At 43.5% G+C, this 14154-nt stretch overlaps 2 protein-coding genes across 5 annotated transcripts; one reads left to right on the top strand and one right to left on the bottom strand.

Moving 5' to 3' along the window:
• The first annotated feature begins 1275 nt into the window (after window positions 1-1275).
• c1qtnf6a (C1q and TNF related 6a) lies at window positions 1276-4440 on the top strand. Of its 3 annotated transcripts, XM_026358381.1 has the most exons (4): window positions 1276-1405; window positions 1599-2083; window positions 3239-3442; window positions 3636-4440. In XM_026358381.1, exons 3-4 carry the CDS (start codon window positions 3247-3249, stop codon window positions 4181-4183), a joined length of 744 nt encoding a protein of 247 aa, XP_026214166.1. In that variant the 5' UTR covers window positions 1276-1405; window positions 1599-2083; window positions 3239-3246; the 3' UTR covers window positions 4184-4440. The 3 variants fall into 3 exon arrangements, with proteins under 3 accessions (XP_026214166.1, XP_026214173.1, XP_026214180.1); XM_026358388.1 differs by lacking the exon at window positions 1276-1405 and having other exon boundaries at window positions 1555-2083; XM_026358395.1 differs by lacking the exons at window positions 1276-1405; window positions 1599-2083 and adding an exon at window positions 2192-2742.
• Window positions 4235-13619, bottom strand: LOC113160896 (carbohydrate sulfotransferase 12-like). Of its 2 annotated transcripts, none has more exons than XM_026358362.1 (5): window positions 13524-13619; window positions 10725-11434; window positions 9983-10135; window positions 9714-9893; window positions 4235-9077 (listed from the first exon to the last, which is right to left on the bottom strand). In XM_026358362.1, the coding sequence occupies exons 2-5, from the start codon at window positions 11088-11090 to the stop codon at window positions 8529-8531; spliced, it is 1248 nt and encodes a 415-aa protein (XP_026214147.1). In that variant the 5' UTR covers window positions 11091-11434; window positions 13524-13619; the 3' UTR covers window positions 4235-8528. The 2 variants fall into 2 exon arrangements, with proteins under 2 accessions (XP_026214147.1, XP_026214155.1); XM_026358370.1 differs by lacking the exon at window positions 13524-13619 and adding an exon at window positions 13070-13469.
• Window positions 13620-14154: the final 535 nt, after the last annotated feature.

Genomic DNA, 14154 nt, shown 5'->3' on the forward strand with positions numbered 1-14154 from the left:
ATTCCAGGACAATAAATCGGACCCCATTTTATTTATATCCTAAATTTGCATCATGGGGCTTTAAAACCTGTCTTCAGATCTTCAAATGATGAAGGAAAAAAAATTTAACAGGAAAAACCACAGGAGGAGCAACAGAGGAGGGATCCCTCTAACAGACGGATGTTAAAAGAGTAGATTTTATATCATGGACGTGCAGAAGCACATCATTCACTATAGACACACAGTATATGTTGAATAGCTCAGGGAGGATGTTGTCCAACCTCTATCTGACCTCTGTGTGACCTCCTCTGCACCGTCAAAAGCTGGAAAGAGGGCAGACTACACAAACACACAAGAAGCAAATCTCACCTCAAACACCTTTGACACAGAAACACACAAAGGTGGAAAAAAAACAGCTCGAACGTGCAAATGATCACATTTCTGCTCTTGTACGGAAACGACAAGGTGAAATCAGATTTGCAGCGGTGATGGCAGACAGACTGTCTGTTTCCACCTGCTTCCAGTCTCTGTGCTATAAGCTAAGCCTGTTATTTAACGGAGTCAGTCTTTACAGCTACCTGTCATCACACAACGCTGTGAAATGATTCAGTCTGCTGTCGGACGGTAAAACCGTTTCAGAGCAGAGAGTCTTCATCATTAGATCTTTAAACTACATTGTTGACTACACGGTACATTAGGATATTGAAATGTGTGCAGGCAGAGATGGTTTTATAACAGGTCTTGTCCATCGTCTTTGTTTTTCCTGACTTAAACCACAGGAACGCTGTGAGCTTTGAAATTTGTCATCACCTCTGGTCTCTAGAGCTGAAAACAATTCCCCTTCATTATGTCAGCCACTAACAATATGTTTTGTGCTGAGAGCTGAGGGTGTGGTTGTTGTCTCCAGTTGCCATTTGTCTCCACAACAGTAGATGTGTGCAGCGTTGTGTGTGAGATGCTGTTGCTGCAGCCTTTCAAAATAAAATACTACCTGAGAAGTAGAACCAGACGAGGATTAGTAGATACTGGGGTCAAACAGAGACAGAATTATGAACTCCTGACTCCTAAACAGAGTGTTAACAGGACGACAGCCTGACAGCAGCAGGTATTTTCAGATGTCTCGTCCATTGGCCAGAAACAGAGGAATGTTCTCCTGGTGTTATGACATGACAGCCTATGAAACCTCAGCCCTCAGGACCCAGAGACAGTAATGTTCAGCAGCTGTGCTCATGTTACACGTGTGCACAAATCCTCCCTCAGCCTCCACTTGCTCCCTGACTGTATGCAAGCAGCTGCAGCGGGCGTCGTATGAAATGGTTGGTTGGAGTTCTTTCACCCACTTTTACATCCTCTGCTCTGAACCGATGATGACGTAGTTTATGATTCTGTGTCGTCTGGACTGTGGGGGGAGCGTGTGCCTGAGCAGGTATTTAGGAGAACCTTCTTGTTAACTAATTAAAATGTTCTTCCCTTTACGTCTCTGTCCTGTGCTTTCTCTTCATTATCTCTGTTACTCTGTTCAGTCATGTGTTTCTATTATTGCTCTTTATCTCACAAAACAACCCCAGCAGCAACTTCTAGTCACTAATTGACATCTCTCTCATTTCCTGCAATTCCAGGTTTTGCACGTCTCTCGCTGTTCTTGCAGCTGCAGCAGATGGAGGAGGAATTCAGGGCAGCGGAAATGCAGAGCCATGGGGGAATGACCACGGGTTTCTTTGGCTTTGTAAACACACTGGAGAGTGATCTTGTTGTAGATGTGTGCACAAATGCACCGGTACTGGTACCATGAGTCTGGAAGAACACGAAACCAAACTAATAAGTTATAGTTTGATCAGATTTACTGTTTGGAGACTCTGAAAAATCAGCTTTTGAACAGCTGCTTGAGTTTTCTATCTTTGGGGTCATAGTGTCACCTTTTACTGGCATTAACTGCCCCCCAGCCCTCACTTCCCTAAGTCTGCATGAAACTAGGTGGGATCTAAAACACAACAGAGAGAGAGAGAAAGAGAGAGAGAGAGAGAGAGAGAGAGAGAGAGAGGGAGAGCTGCCCCCTCTCCTCCGTCCTCCGGCTCCTCAGCGGACTGACGAGGCTGTGAACGAGGTGAGGCTCATTCAAATCTGATTATTGCATGAACCTTTGTTTTGATACTTGCAACAAGTGGGATATCCCTTTTGTTTATGATATGTTATATATGAAAAAAATATTTTATAGTGCATGAAGACAGTGTAGTGTCTCCTTTCAACTTTCCAGTTTAGGTAGAGCTCTCCAGGAAAACCAGTTATGTAATATATACAGAATCTTAACACAAGCAGCTGGTTCCTAAGATAAATGACATGACAGAAAGTACCAAGACCAAGCTGCAAAGTGCTGTTAGATAAACTGTAAACACACACACCCAGATGGAAAGAAACACAAACTGAAGTAATCAGCGTCTCTTTCCAGTTGTCTGCGTCCATCCCGACAACAACAGTCACTGCAATCAGCTGGTTTCAGTGGATTAATGTCCTGTTACTTTATGTACCAAAACATAATGGGTGAAAAGTGACAGATGCAGCATTTGAACATTGAGACCATGTGTTGTGGTTTATGCTCCATCATGTTTGAAGGATGACACCGTCAGCATGGAACCAGTCGTCCTGCACAGCAGCACACACTGTGCCTGTTACAGTACACACAGAGTGGCGGATCGCTGGCGTCTGGCTCACACTCAGCACTTCTTTGGCTCTCTGTCTGAAACAAAAATCTTCCGGAGCTAATTGGTGATCAACTCTGTTGCTGTCTTCTTTTCTCTTTTCCCATAATGATGTCTACGTTTTCTTTTGGTTTCTAGATGTGAATCACATTAGTGAGTCTTGGAGGCACCGTTTGACCTCTCAGAGTCTGTGGACACGTATGCATTGAAGGAATCATTGAACAGCATTTAACCAGATCTACTGCTTTTGTTCAAGGAAAGCTTCCCTTTGTTTTTCTCGTCTGCTTCTGTTTTCTCTGGCTCAGGGTTGAAGATTTCTCTCTCAGTTTTCCACTGCTCTGGAAATAACAGGGAATAATCTCCTATTCTGAACAGCTGCTTAACAACTACTTTTACTTCTGTTGAGCTTCATGAACTGAACAGTGTGTCCTTACAGCTGCTGATCACCATCACATCACATTTTCAGCGTGTCTACATCTCTGCTTTATGAACCAGATACACAGGCGGCGAAGACAAAGTGTCCAGAACTCTGAATCTCTTCCAATCGTCTGTTCTTACTGCAGGCACAGCCATGTTGGGTGTCCTCCTCATTACGTCCGTCTTCTCTCTGGTGGCCCCGGTGCCTCCCCCGAGTGCTCCTCCAGTCCCCTGCAGGCACTGCTGTGATCACCTGGAGCCAGCAGAGGGCAGCGGAGCCCAGCCAGTTACAGGAGGGTTCAGCCATGTGCCAGAGGTCCGCACGTACATCAACATGACCATCCTCAAAGGTACATGAAGGATGGGGGCTCCTCAGTCCTCCTCAGTCCTGTGTGTCCATCACAACAGCAGTTTGTGCACGCTGTAGTTTAAATGTCTCTATGTCAAAGACAGTTCAACATACAGTTGAACAGAGTTCTTCTTTCTGATGTCAGTTTTAAATATTAGAATTATTCCTAGTGAGAATAAATTCACTGCGTGCAGGTGACAAAGGAGACCGTGGAGACAGAGGAACACCAGGTAAAGCTGGACCTGAAGGCCCCCCAGGTGCCAGAGGACCCATGGGTTTAAAAGGCAGTAAGGGCCAGGCAGGTCTTCCAGGTGACCCCTGCAAAGTCCACTACTCTGCCTTCTCTGTCGGCCGCCGCAAATCCCTCCACAGCCTGGAGTCCTACCAGGGGCTGGTGTTTGACACAGTCTTCGTCAACCTGGACGACCACTTTAACATGTTCACAGGGAAGTTCCTCTGCCGCATCCCAGGGATCTACTTCTTCAACGTCAACATTCACACGTGGAACTTCAAGGAGACGTACCTGCACATCATGCAGAACGACACCGAGCAGGCCATCGTGTACGCCCAACCCAGCGACCGCTCCATCATGCAGAGCCAGAGCCTGATGCTGCAGCTGGAGCTGAACGACGAGGTGTGGATCCGGCTGTACAAGAGGGAGAGGGAGAACGCCATTTACAGCGATGATGTAGACGTGTATATCACCTTCAACGGATACCTCATCAAAGCCAGTGTGGAATAAGAATGAACAATAGAAGAACTGACGTGGAAGAAGAAGGAAATTCACTATACATGTGGTCTCTTCTTCCTAAAAATAGGTCCTGACTGCTCCACCATGGTGCAGAATCACCATTCACAGCAAATTCAGTTTCTTTACACTGAACACAAACTACAAATAAAAAAAAAAAAGGGTCTGAAGGCATGGTTTCAAGTGTAGAAATATTTAAAAGTATGTACATCTTTCTTCTTTCTGAATATTAAATGAGGAGATTGACATCACCAGGTCTGTGAGGTGGATCTGTAGCTGAAATCAGACTTAACTTAGTGTGAAGACGAGAAACAGAAGGAAACTAAGGCGCAAGTTGTCTGATGTCATGTGTGCAGTGACTTTTTTTCTCTTTGAGACAACAATATGTTGCATTAATGATTTGGTTTAGTAATTACATAAGTAAAATATTGTTAACATTGTTAAATCATGTTAAAATGTGAGATGTGGAGGTGCTGGTTGGGGTTTTTAACCTTCTGTTTCGAGTCTTTATGCTAAGCTAAGCTAAACTGAGAGTGGTGTAAATCTAGTGTTTCCCAATAATCTTTCAAGTATAAACCTCTAATAATAATATGAAGAGGACAGAAAATAGCTCCTGATAATTAATATACCCACTCTGCAGGCTAATGAAGAATCTCACAGCCGTCACTGTGACCTGTGACCTGTGAACTCTTGAATCTGTCTGGTGCTAAAACATGGTGCTAACTGAAGTTTCGCCCAGTAACATTTAACACATTGAATTCCTTACATGGACTGAACTTTGCTTTTAAAAGTGCATTTGACTGTTTTGTGCTAAACACATTAGTCCTATCTGTCCGCGTCCCTTGTTACCATAGACGTCCATCTATCCATCATCTATACTGTTTATAGATGATGGATAGATGGACGTCACCGGCTGAGAGACACGGGACACGCTGAGGACACTCACACAGACAGGGGGGACATGGAGATCACACCCATGATCTTCCAGCTGTGAGGTGGTGTTGACCACTGCATCCTCATTTTAATATAGTATCATATAAATGTGACACGAATGAAGATGAACACAAACGGTGTTTGTACAGAGGGTTTCTAACAAATCAAACCTGAATACATGAATAAATAATGCTTTACACACCTGTATTTTTTACATTTATTAAGAATGTCGTTGTAGCTGCAGAGTAAGAATAAAATATAAATAAGCCCATTTATGAGTTTGTACAGTAGAATCCTCTGCATTTTGTTGGTTTCTGGTTGATTACATTTATTTATTTTTAGCTGTTAACACATAAGTTCAATCTTTTTTAGCTGTGTCCTCATTTCTCCCTATTCCTTTAAGAAATCATGATTTTTCTCAGGACTTTCCTCTAAATCTTAAAACATATGAACCTACTCATGTCTTGTTTTGATGTGGCTCCTGACATTAAACGTTGGAGGGTGATGAACACTCATGGTTCAGTTTTAAGTGGCAGCTTTCACCAGAGCAAGAATAGTTTGTTCTATTGTTTGTTCTAATATGCAGTCATTTCAATATAATAACACTTTTCTATCCAGGAAACATTAGATAATTTAATAACAACCAGGGTAGTTCCTCGCTGTGACCACAGGAGGGCAGCTACCAGTCATTCAGTGTTCGAATGGGTGCATCACAAAGACCACACGTACTTTAACTTGTGATACGTTAAAGTGTATCCAGAAGTTTCCTCTTGTAACACAGCATTTCCTGTTAACATTTCTGTTTTCTGTCAGCACTGGTACTTTTCCACATGCAGCATATCACTCATTTCCTCCAGACCTGATGTCGGTCCTCACTGCTCAACTGTTCTGCTTCCTGGTGTTTGGGACAATACCAGGATGAATTATTGTCTAAGAGACATCTGATAAAATGCTATTATGGCAGCTCAATACTGGTTTGTCCTTATATTATCTAAGATGAATTATATAATATATCACACAACTAAAGGAGAACGGAAATGCTTCCTTGTGAGATATTTGCACAAAGTGAGACTAATTAATCCTCCATCATGCCCCTACAACCTTTATTTCTCTTGTATGAAGTCCAGATGATGCATGACACCAAAAAATGATAAAACTGAATGGATGATTTGCATTTTCTCCAGGAACGAGAAACAACAACACATGACGTACAAAATCTTCAGCTTCAAAAATAGATTTTGGTATGTGCCTATACATGATAACTGGGAACTGGAGAGTCAAAATACAGAACATGCTTTTCTGAGCATAAACCCACAGATTCCACAAACTTTTAAACTCAAAGCAGTGATGCTGTTAACATAACATTAATATGCATATCAGCAGCCAAATAAAGGATCATTTAGACTCAGCAGCGTGTCCTTGTAGGTTTTGTTCTGCCAATAAATAAACGTTCTTCTTGCTTTACAAAATTGTTCTTTTTATAGTCTTGTTTTCTGCAGTTGAAATGTAAAAAACACAGGAAAAAGAAAGAACAGAAAGGTACAAAAGAGATAAAAATACGAACAACCTGACAATACAAATGCTGTAAAGGTAGGAGTGCAGGAACTCAAACACGGATGTTGAATAATTTCATCCCATTCAAGTGTTCAACTGAACTGAAATAGCAAATAAAACATCCCACACTCATATAAAACCAAACAACAGGGAGACAACACTGAGTCAATAGTGTGAACACGGTGGTGAGTTGAAGAACAACGTGGCACAGAGCACGTCCACGACCTCACACACAGTCATGTGGTTTAAATGCTACACGATGACACGGACACTTAAAAAGCACTGAATCGTACAAAACCTCCCAGAAAGTCGGTCGGACAGGTCTGCGGAAGGGCTCCGTTATTAAGAACCACACAAGATAAACAAGTCTGAGTGTATCAAACACCTTGTTGTGGCTTCATACAGCTCTCACTGTGTTTTGTTCTAAGTAAAAATTAAGTCCTACTACAAAAATACTCTTTTGCTGTGTAAACTTTAGCAACCAAAGGCACTATCTTCCCTTTCCACTCTGATATATGATGTGATATATACATGTAACCTAATCAGTGACATGATTAATCACCATCTTTCCATTAATACTGACCTATATGCGCTCATCAGTCGACTGAAGCATCCTCATTACAGCATAGTAATATCAAATACACTCAGTAACACTCTTTGTTAGCCACAGGAAATGTGCACAGCTCCTTGCTACAAAACACTGCATCTCATAAAAATGCTGCCCTTAAAATGTAAAAAAGAAAAAAAGTATATTATATATAGAGAGAGAGATAGATAGAGAGCTCGGTTGCAGTGCTATTGCCATCTAGTGTAGTTCAGTGTTACTATCTGATCAAATGTAGATGACGACAGGATCATGGTTACAGCAAGCAATAAAAGAATTTCTTCCCTTTGGAAAACCATTTGTTCTCCTGTGCACGTACAGCGGAGATGAAATCAAAACTATGTTGAATCTCCAGTTTTATGCCTCAGAGACAAACCGAGACAAATCCAGCTCTTTAGTTTTCACCGGAGCTGCTGTGCTTCTACATGACGAGGTTACGATGCTGCAGGAATATCATGTCTCGACAGTCAAATTAATGAAGCTGCTAAAACGTTGTCAGAAACCACTGTGGTAATGTGATTTAATGGACGTCTTTACTCTGCAAACTAAAAGCAGTGAGAATGAGGTATAAAAGAATTCTGCCTGTATTCTGATGTATTTCCAGCAAGTGTTCAACATAACAATCCCTTTCATGTGTTCAGGAAACATTGCACTTCCAAAATGTGAAATAAATTAGCTGATGGCTAACGCTCTAGTGCAACTACATTAATGCTCTTCTAGCAACAGCGTGTTTTAACTGCATCTGTGGTGACGTGCCGGAGACGTCATGAACAGTATGGCTCTGTGACATCACTTCGGCTAAGGCTTCTCTGCAACATCCTGCTACAAAGCCTGTGTGATGGTCACTGCTAAGTCACAGCGGAGCTGCGACATCACAGATGGCAGGCGTGGTGTGACATCAAAGTTGGGAGTGCAAAACGCCGAGCGTTTTAAATCAAGGACACTAAATCTGAACATCTTAGGGACACCGGCTGTTTGCACAATATACAGTTTACCTCAACTCCTCCTCTCTGAGTTGTGTGCTTCTCATTATCTTTGTGATTTCATACAGTAAAAGTTATTGGATAATGGCTGTTTCACCTCATTAGTGTGCTTCCTTAGAGGAGTGTCCTTAACAATGTGCACATTCACTAGAGCAGACAACAACTGAAGAACATGTTTGCTAAGCCCAGAACCAAAGGGAGGTGTCACTGTTGTTGGAGTGTAGCATCATTTCATTACATAAAAAAGGTTTTGTAGGAACATGAGTCACTCATTGAGGATCGAGTCTGGTCTGTCGTAGCCGAACAGCCTGAAGTCAGGTTCATACAGCTTGTAGAGTTCTCTCCGCGCCTCCACAGGAACTGTGCTGAACCAGTCCGCCTCCCAGCTGCTGGATGTGAGGTTCCTATTAGAGGTGGGGAACTCCACCACATTATCCACTCGCAGCTGGCGTAGTAGATGCTCAGCATCCTCCTCTGCCGTCTCCAAGTGGCCGACAAAGTCATAATCAATCTGGCATGGATGGCAAAGCCGATACACCTGCCGCCAGTGCTCGTTAAAGGGCATCTCCTTCTCGGTCTGAGGGTCCAGGAGGTACTGGATGAAGTGAGAGAAGGTGGGATGCACGCCAACAGCAAATGCCTCATCCACAGAGGCCGGAGGTGTCGGCTGGTTAGCATAGCGGCGCAGCATGACCTGTGCAAAGCGCCGATAGAAGTCCTCGTTGCGCATCTCAAATTTGTTCCGGTAGGCGGAGATGAGACGCACAAAGGGGTCCCGCACAAAAAGAAACTTGGTGTATTTCTTCAGTTTCACCTTCACAAATGAACACATAACACAACATAATAACAATAACATTATTACACATATAATGGACAATCATTTAGCATATGCATAGTGAGGGTAATTTACTAGCTAATAAAAGACCCTAGGACACAACAAAGGACTGTTTTCTAATTCTGCAGCAGTGGTTCAGTGTTTTTGGGATGGATATTAATTCTGGAGCATTTCTACATAACAACCTGTCAAAAAGTAAAATATCGTCCATGGCTGGAAGATACAGAATAACCCAAAGTGAATTTGCCCTTGCAGATAAAAATAAGAGGTACACTGAACCCCAGGTGCTCCACTGCTGAGGTGGCAATAATACGAAGCTGCTTTTAGATGTGTCTGCATCAAAAATGTCTGTGCAAGTAAAACAGATCACATCACTCATTAGTAACACGCCCAGAAAAGATGAAAGCTATTTCTTTTTTTATTGTCTAGCTTATCAACCCAGGGCAAAATGAGGTGAGTACACGCTGCTCACGCTGCACTAAATGGTTTAGCAGGTGAGGTCACGTACACAGCAGGAGAAGATCTGCCTCACCATGTGGCAAAAAGCTGATCTAACAAATAACTAAACAATCAAATACTTTTAATCAGTTAGTTCACATTAATGCTCAAACAGACCTTCATGAGGTGCTTTGCGAACTTGCCGTAGCGTTTCCAGAACTTGTTGAAGGTAAAGTGCATGCTGCTGTTATGGACTAGGTCTCTGGGGATGGACAGCGGGTCTCTCTCTGGAACACCGTCATGCAGAAGGCTTTCACTGAGGATGATCATGATCCGCTTCCAGTTACTGCACGCCACCTGAGGATCGACAGAGAAACCTCAGCTCACTGCTGCAGCTCTGATTTAATCTATGGAAGTCAGACAAAGCACTAACACAGTGCAGGTACCTTAGGAACATAGCAGTAGATGATGCCGTGCCTGTCGTCCACAATAAGGTGATCCAGTTCCTTGTTGGGAATGTCGTCAAATGAGCGGTTTTTGCCCCGAAACACTACGCTGTCATTAGCACACATCTCTTGAAGTAACCTCCGCCGCTGCTCCTGTGAGAACAGAATTAAAGTGTTTATGTATAATGTATATGTATATTTGTCTTAAGAAGCCTACTGTGCACAAATAAACAAATAAAAGAAGACAATCAGGAATTCAAATTCATCCATGTCCACAGCTACAGAGCTGTGATGAAACCACTAAGGTCACCAAACATCTTGACCCAACAGGAAACAGACGCAGACATCGTGTCAGCACTAGTACAGACAAGCAATATTATAAGGTTTACTCCACTCAGTGTAATCCTTCTAATCCTGTTAAACAGCGTTTGAATCTGAGAAGCTTTTGCTGCCGGCTAACAGGGATTCAGAAATGTGAGCACTGAGTCTCCAGCAGGTCTTTTATCACAGCAGACTTGTCAGAACAGGATGAGCACAGGTGGAACCACTGATTTCATGCAAATGGCCGCTAACATGAAAATAATGATTATTAGTTTTATTAGTGACACGTGTGCTGCTCCTGCTGTGACATGTCGAAATGCTGCAGGAGGAAGTTGCATGCATTCAGTCTAACCCAGACCATTCTGATCTAAAATATTCACTACTCCTGCTGCTGCTGCTAATAATAACGTCAGATATTAACCTGTCTCTCACGGAGTTCTGCTGCAACTGGGGTCACGTGAATCTTCCACTCCCGCCGTGGGATGTATCGCTCTTCTGCTTTCTCCGATTGGTTGCTTGTTTCAACAGGGACTGGGTCTGTGGGCTCCCCAGTTCCTGGCTCCAAGAACTGGTTCACGAAGGCATCGATGTCTGAGAGGAAGGACGGGGTTCGGGAGGTATGAGGCCGCTGCTGGGGAGGGGGATGTGGGATTTTGGGGCCGGGTGAGACGGGAGTGTGCAAGTACAGATGAGAGGCTCCGACATCATCCCAGTAGATGATGATCAGGAGGATCATGAAGGCCGAACCCAGGACGACAAAAATGCGGAACATCCTGGACGTTCCCATAGCGACTGCTGCTTTGCTACAGGATCACCATAGTAACAGACTTCTGACTGTACGAGGCATCTCTACAGCATCGCCATGGCAGCAGATTGAAACAGTTACCTGGGTCTTCTTTTATGTGATCACCAGGGCAACAGATTGGGAGATTCTTGCTACGGGGTCACCATGGCAACAGAGTCAAGGTCCAGGAGCTTCCTGTCACCATGGCGATAGGTAGATGGCTACAGCAGAGTGTGTGGCAGGATTGGGCTTATCATGATGTTGGTGCACTGCAGGAGAGCACTGTACGGGAGCACGACTGGCCATGCATGGATTAAGTCTCACCTCTGGTCCAGGCCTGCAGCATCCTGCAGGATAAGGAGAGGGGAAAAACACCATCAAGTACTCTGCCTTTCTTATAACATCTTCCATTTCTATTTTTATTATTTTGTAATTTGTGAGCACAAAGAAAAGCAGGGAAGAAGCATAAAGAATAAAGAGTTGTGGAAATGTAAAGTAAAACAATCAACAGTTGGAAAACAGTAAGACACCAACATGAGAATCCCACATACATATTAAGAGAATAATAAAGTAAAAACGCAGAGCACTCTTGGTCTTGTGTTTCTAAAACGAGCTTGGAAACTAGAGCAAAGTGAGCGAGTTTACTGGGTTCAAGTTTTGACAAGTCCTGCACTGAACACTCGCCTCTCAGAGTTGACCTGACTCCCACTCTGGTTGTCAAATATCTGCATGCCTGGGCTTAGCTAATAAGTTTGGCATTGTTCAAGTATCGTGCTGAACACATTCTACTTGTTCACCAAAACACTGAAGCTCACTGTGATCATGCAATGTGCAAAATTACTTTTTACTGGAGTCAAAAGCAGTGTGTGTTGTACCTGTGGCTTCCTTCCACTGCAATTCCTGCTTCTTAATTATACTTTATCTCCAGTCTATCTGCTCCTTCCTGTTCAATTTAAAAGTCACAGGGCGTCACTTTTCCATTCCGACACACTTCTGAATCCGGAGCTCTCTTGCAACAGTCCTCATATTTTTTCTCTCACTTTGCTGAAGCTAACAGGGAAACATTCACGTGGAAAATCATCATTCCCCTCACCAGAGGCAGCCGACTACGCTCCGTGCACATCGGCGAATTAACTCCTGTGCATTAATGTACATCATTCCAGACGTGTCAGGGGCAGCAAATATGGAGCTCTTCTGACAGCAGAGGAGCATTAACACATACATTTACTGCAGTACTCTCATTAGACTAAGTACAAATTTGATACACTTCTGATTTAATTGAGTTTTTTAATTGAGTGTTAATTTTAGTATACAGCTACATAACAGTTGATTTTACTGTGGATTTATTTTATTTTTTCAGTGACTCATTGTTTGAAGTTAAAAACGCTTCCTAAGAAGGTATGAAAATGGAAATCCTAGAAGTTAAATTATTGAAAAAAAAAAAAAAAAACAGTGGTAGGAAATAAGAAAGTAAATTTACTTAAGTGATTCCTACTGTGTTTCAGTACTACTTCATACTTTGATTTCACTTTCAGAGGTAAATATCATCGTTTTAGCTATAGTTACTAGTTACTATTCAGAATCTGATTAGAGATTCAACATATAATTAAATTATAAGACTTTTACTGGTAATAAAATAATCTCTGGTAGCTGCAGCGTTAATGTAATAATAATAATTAATAATTATAATCCAGTACCATCACTGTACTGATGATCCACACAGCATGAAGACTACTTTTACTTTTACTCTTAGTATCCTCTCTTAGTTCCACTTGCAGAATATTTCTACACTGTGATATTCCTACTTTTACATACAGTAAGTAAATGAAATCATAAGAACTTTTTCCAAGGCTGTTCAAACATCAATTAGCTCAATAAATGATGAGAAACTAATCATCTAAGTCAACTGGAGCAGCTCAACAAGCTGGAACAATAAATACTATTCTCTCAACTCTCACAGTATCAGTCGCTCCATAACGCACCTACGTGGACTCTGTTTTCCAAACCAGCTGTGCAAACAGTGGATCAGGATTTTCAAAGGCAGCCTGAGCTCATCCAGCGGCTGATAAATCACATCGTCCCGTCCGCAGCAGCCGGCAGCGGATGCCAGACCGGACACAATGTCGCCTTTGACGGAAGCGCCGCGCCGCGGGCTCGGGCTGCTCCTCGCACCGGGAGGCGCTCGGCTGCGTGGAGCCGGAACATAGGTGAGAGGAAACAACGAGCTCCCTGTGGTTCGGCTCAGCCGGTGCCGTCAGGGTGCCGTCAGGGTGCCGTCAGGGTGCCGAGGCTGTCTGGGTGTCACAGCTGGCAGCGACGAGCACCGGAGCAAAGGTGCAGGACAAAGATGCTGCTGCTGCTGCTGCGGTGACGCGTGACGCGACTTTAATCACGAACAGATGATGAAAATGTAAAACTGAGAAAACACCTCCTCACCTCTGTGCGTGTCCTCCTGCTCCCAGCGCCGCGTCAACTGAGCGGAGCCTGTGATGCGAGCCCCCTCCCTCTTCCTCCTCCTCCTCTTCCTCCTCCTCCTCCTCTTCTTCTTCTTTTATTTTTTCCTTGGAGACGGAGCGGGAGCCCGCAAAGCACCGCGAGAGTTTGCAGCTGCGGGTTCTGCAGAGTGAGCTCATGAGGGGAACATTTCTCTTTTCTGGGTCAGCTCCTGCACAACATGTCTCTGCTCCGGGATGATTTATGTCGACAGTCCGTCCTCCCGCTCTCTCTCAGCTTCCCACAGGAGCAGCGTGCTGAAAATAACCTGCTCTACCTGCAAAAACAAATGTCACTCTCACAAAAACCGAGAGTGAAAGAAGGATAATGAAGAAATGTGTGTGAGGAGTCTGATTCTGTTGCTCCAGGCTGATTCGGTTGAATCCTGTTATTTGGGAACTCTTTTGATCCAGTGACATCAAACGCAGCACGAAGCCCCCACAGAGTGTCAGCGCTGTGTTCCCATGAATTTGCTTAATATAACTGTTCCCTGGCAGTCATGCTGCTTTGATCACACCAACATGAGCATGAACAAGTCAGAGCACAAAACATTACACACAAATCTCCAGAGGAG

Source organism: Anabas testudineus, chromosome 8, assembly GCF_900324465.2.
Source record: "Anabas testudineus chromosome 8, fAnaTes1.2, whole genome shotgun sequence".
NCBI classification, from domain to species: domain Eukaryota; kingdom Metazoa; phylum Chordata; class Actinopteri; order Anabantiformes; family Anabantidae; genus Anabas; species Anabas testudineus.

Excerpts from the sequence above, each read along its gene's own strand:
- c1qtnf6a (XM_026358381.1), top strand. The coding sequence starts at position 3,247 with ATGTTGGGTGTCCTCCTCATTACGTCCGTCTTCTCTCTGGTGGCCCCG. Across the intron at positions 3,443-3,635 it reads CAACATGACCATCCTCAAAG|GTGACAAAGGAGACCGTGGA; the intron begins GTACATGAAGGA and ends CACTGCGTGCAG.
- LOC113160896 (XM_026358362.1), bottom strand. The coding sequence starts at position 11,090 with ATGGGAACGTCCAGGATGTTCCGCATTTTTGTCGTCCTGGGTTCGGCC. Across the intron at positions 10,136-10,724 it reads CAGAACTCCGTGAGAGACAG|GAGCAGCGGCGGAGGTTACT; the intron begins GTTAATATCTGA and ends CTGTTCTCACAG. Across the intron at positions 9,078-9,713 it reads TCGCAAAGCACCTCATGAAG|GTGAAACTGAAGAAATACAC; the intron begins GTCTGTTTGAGC and ends TCATTTGTGAAG.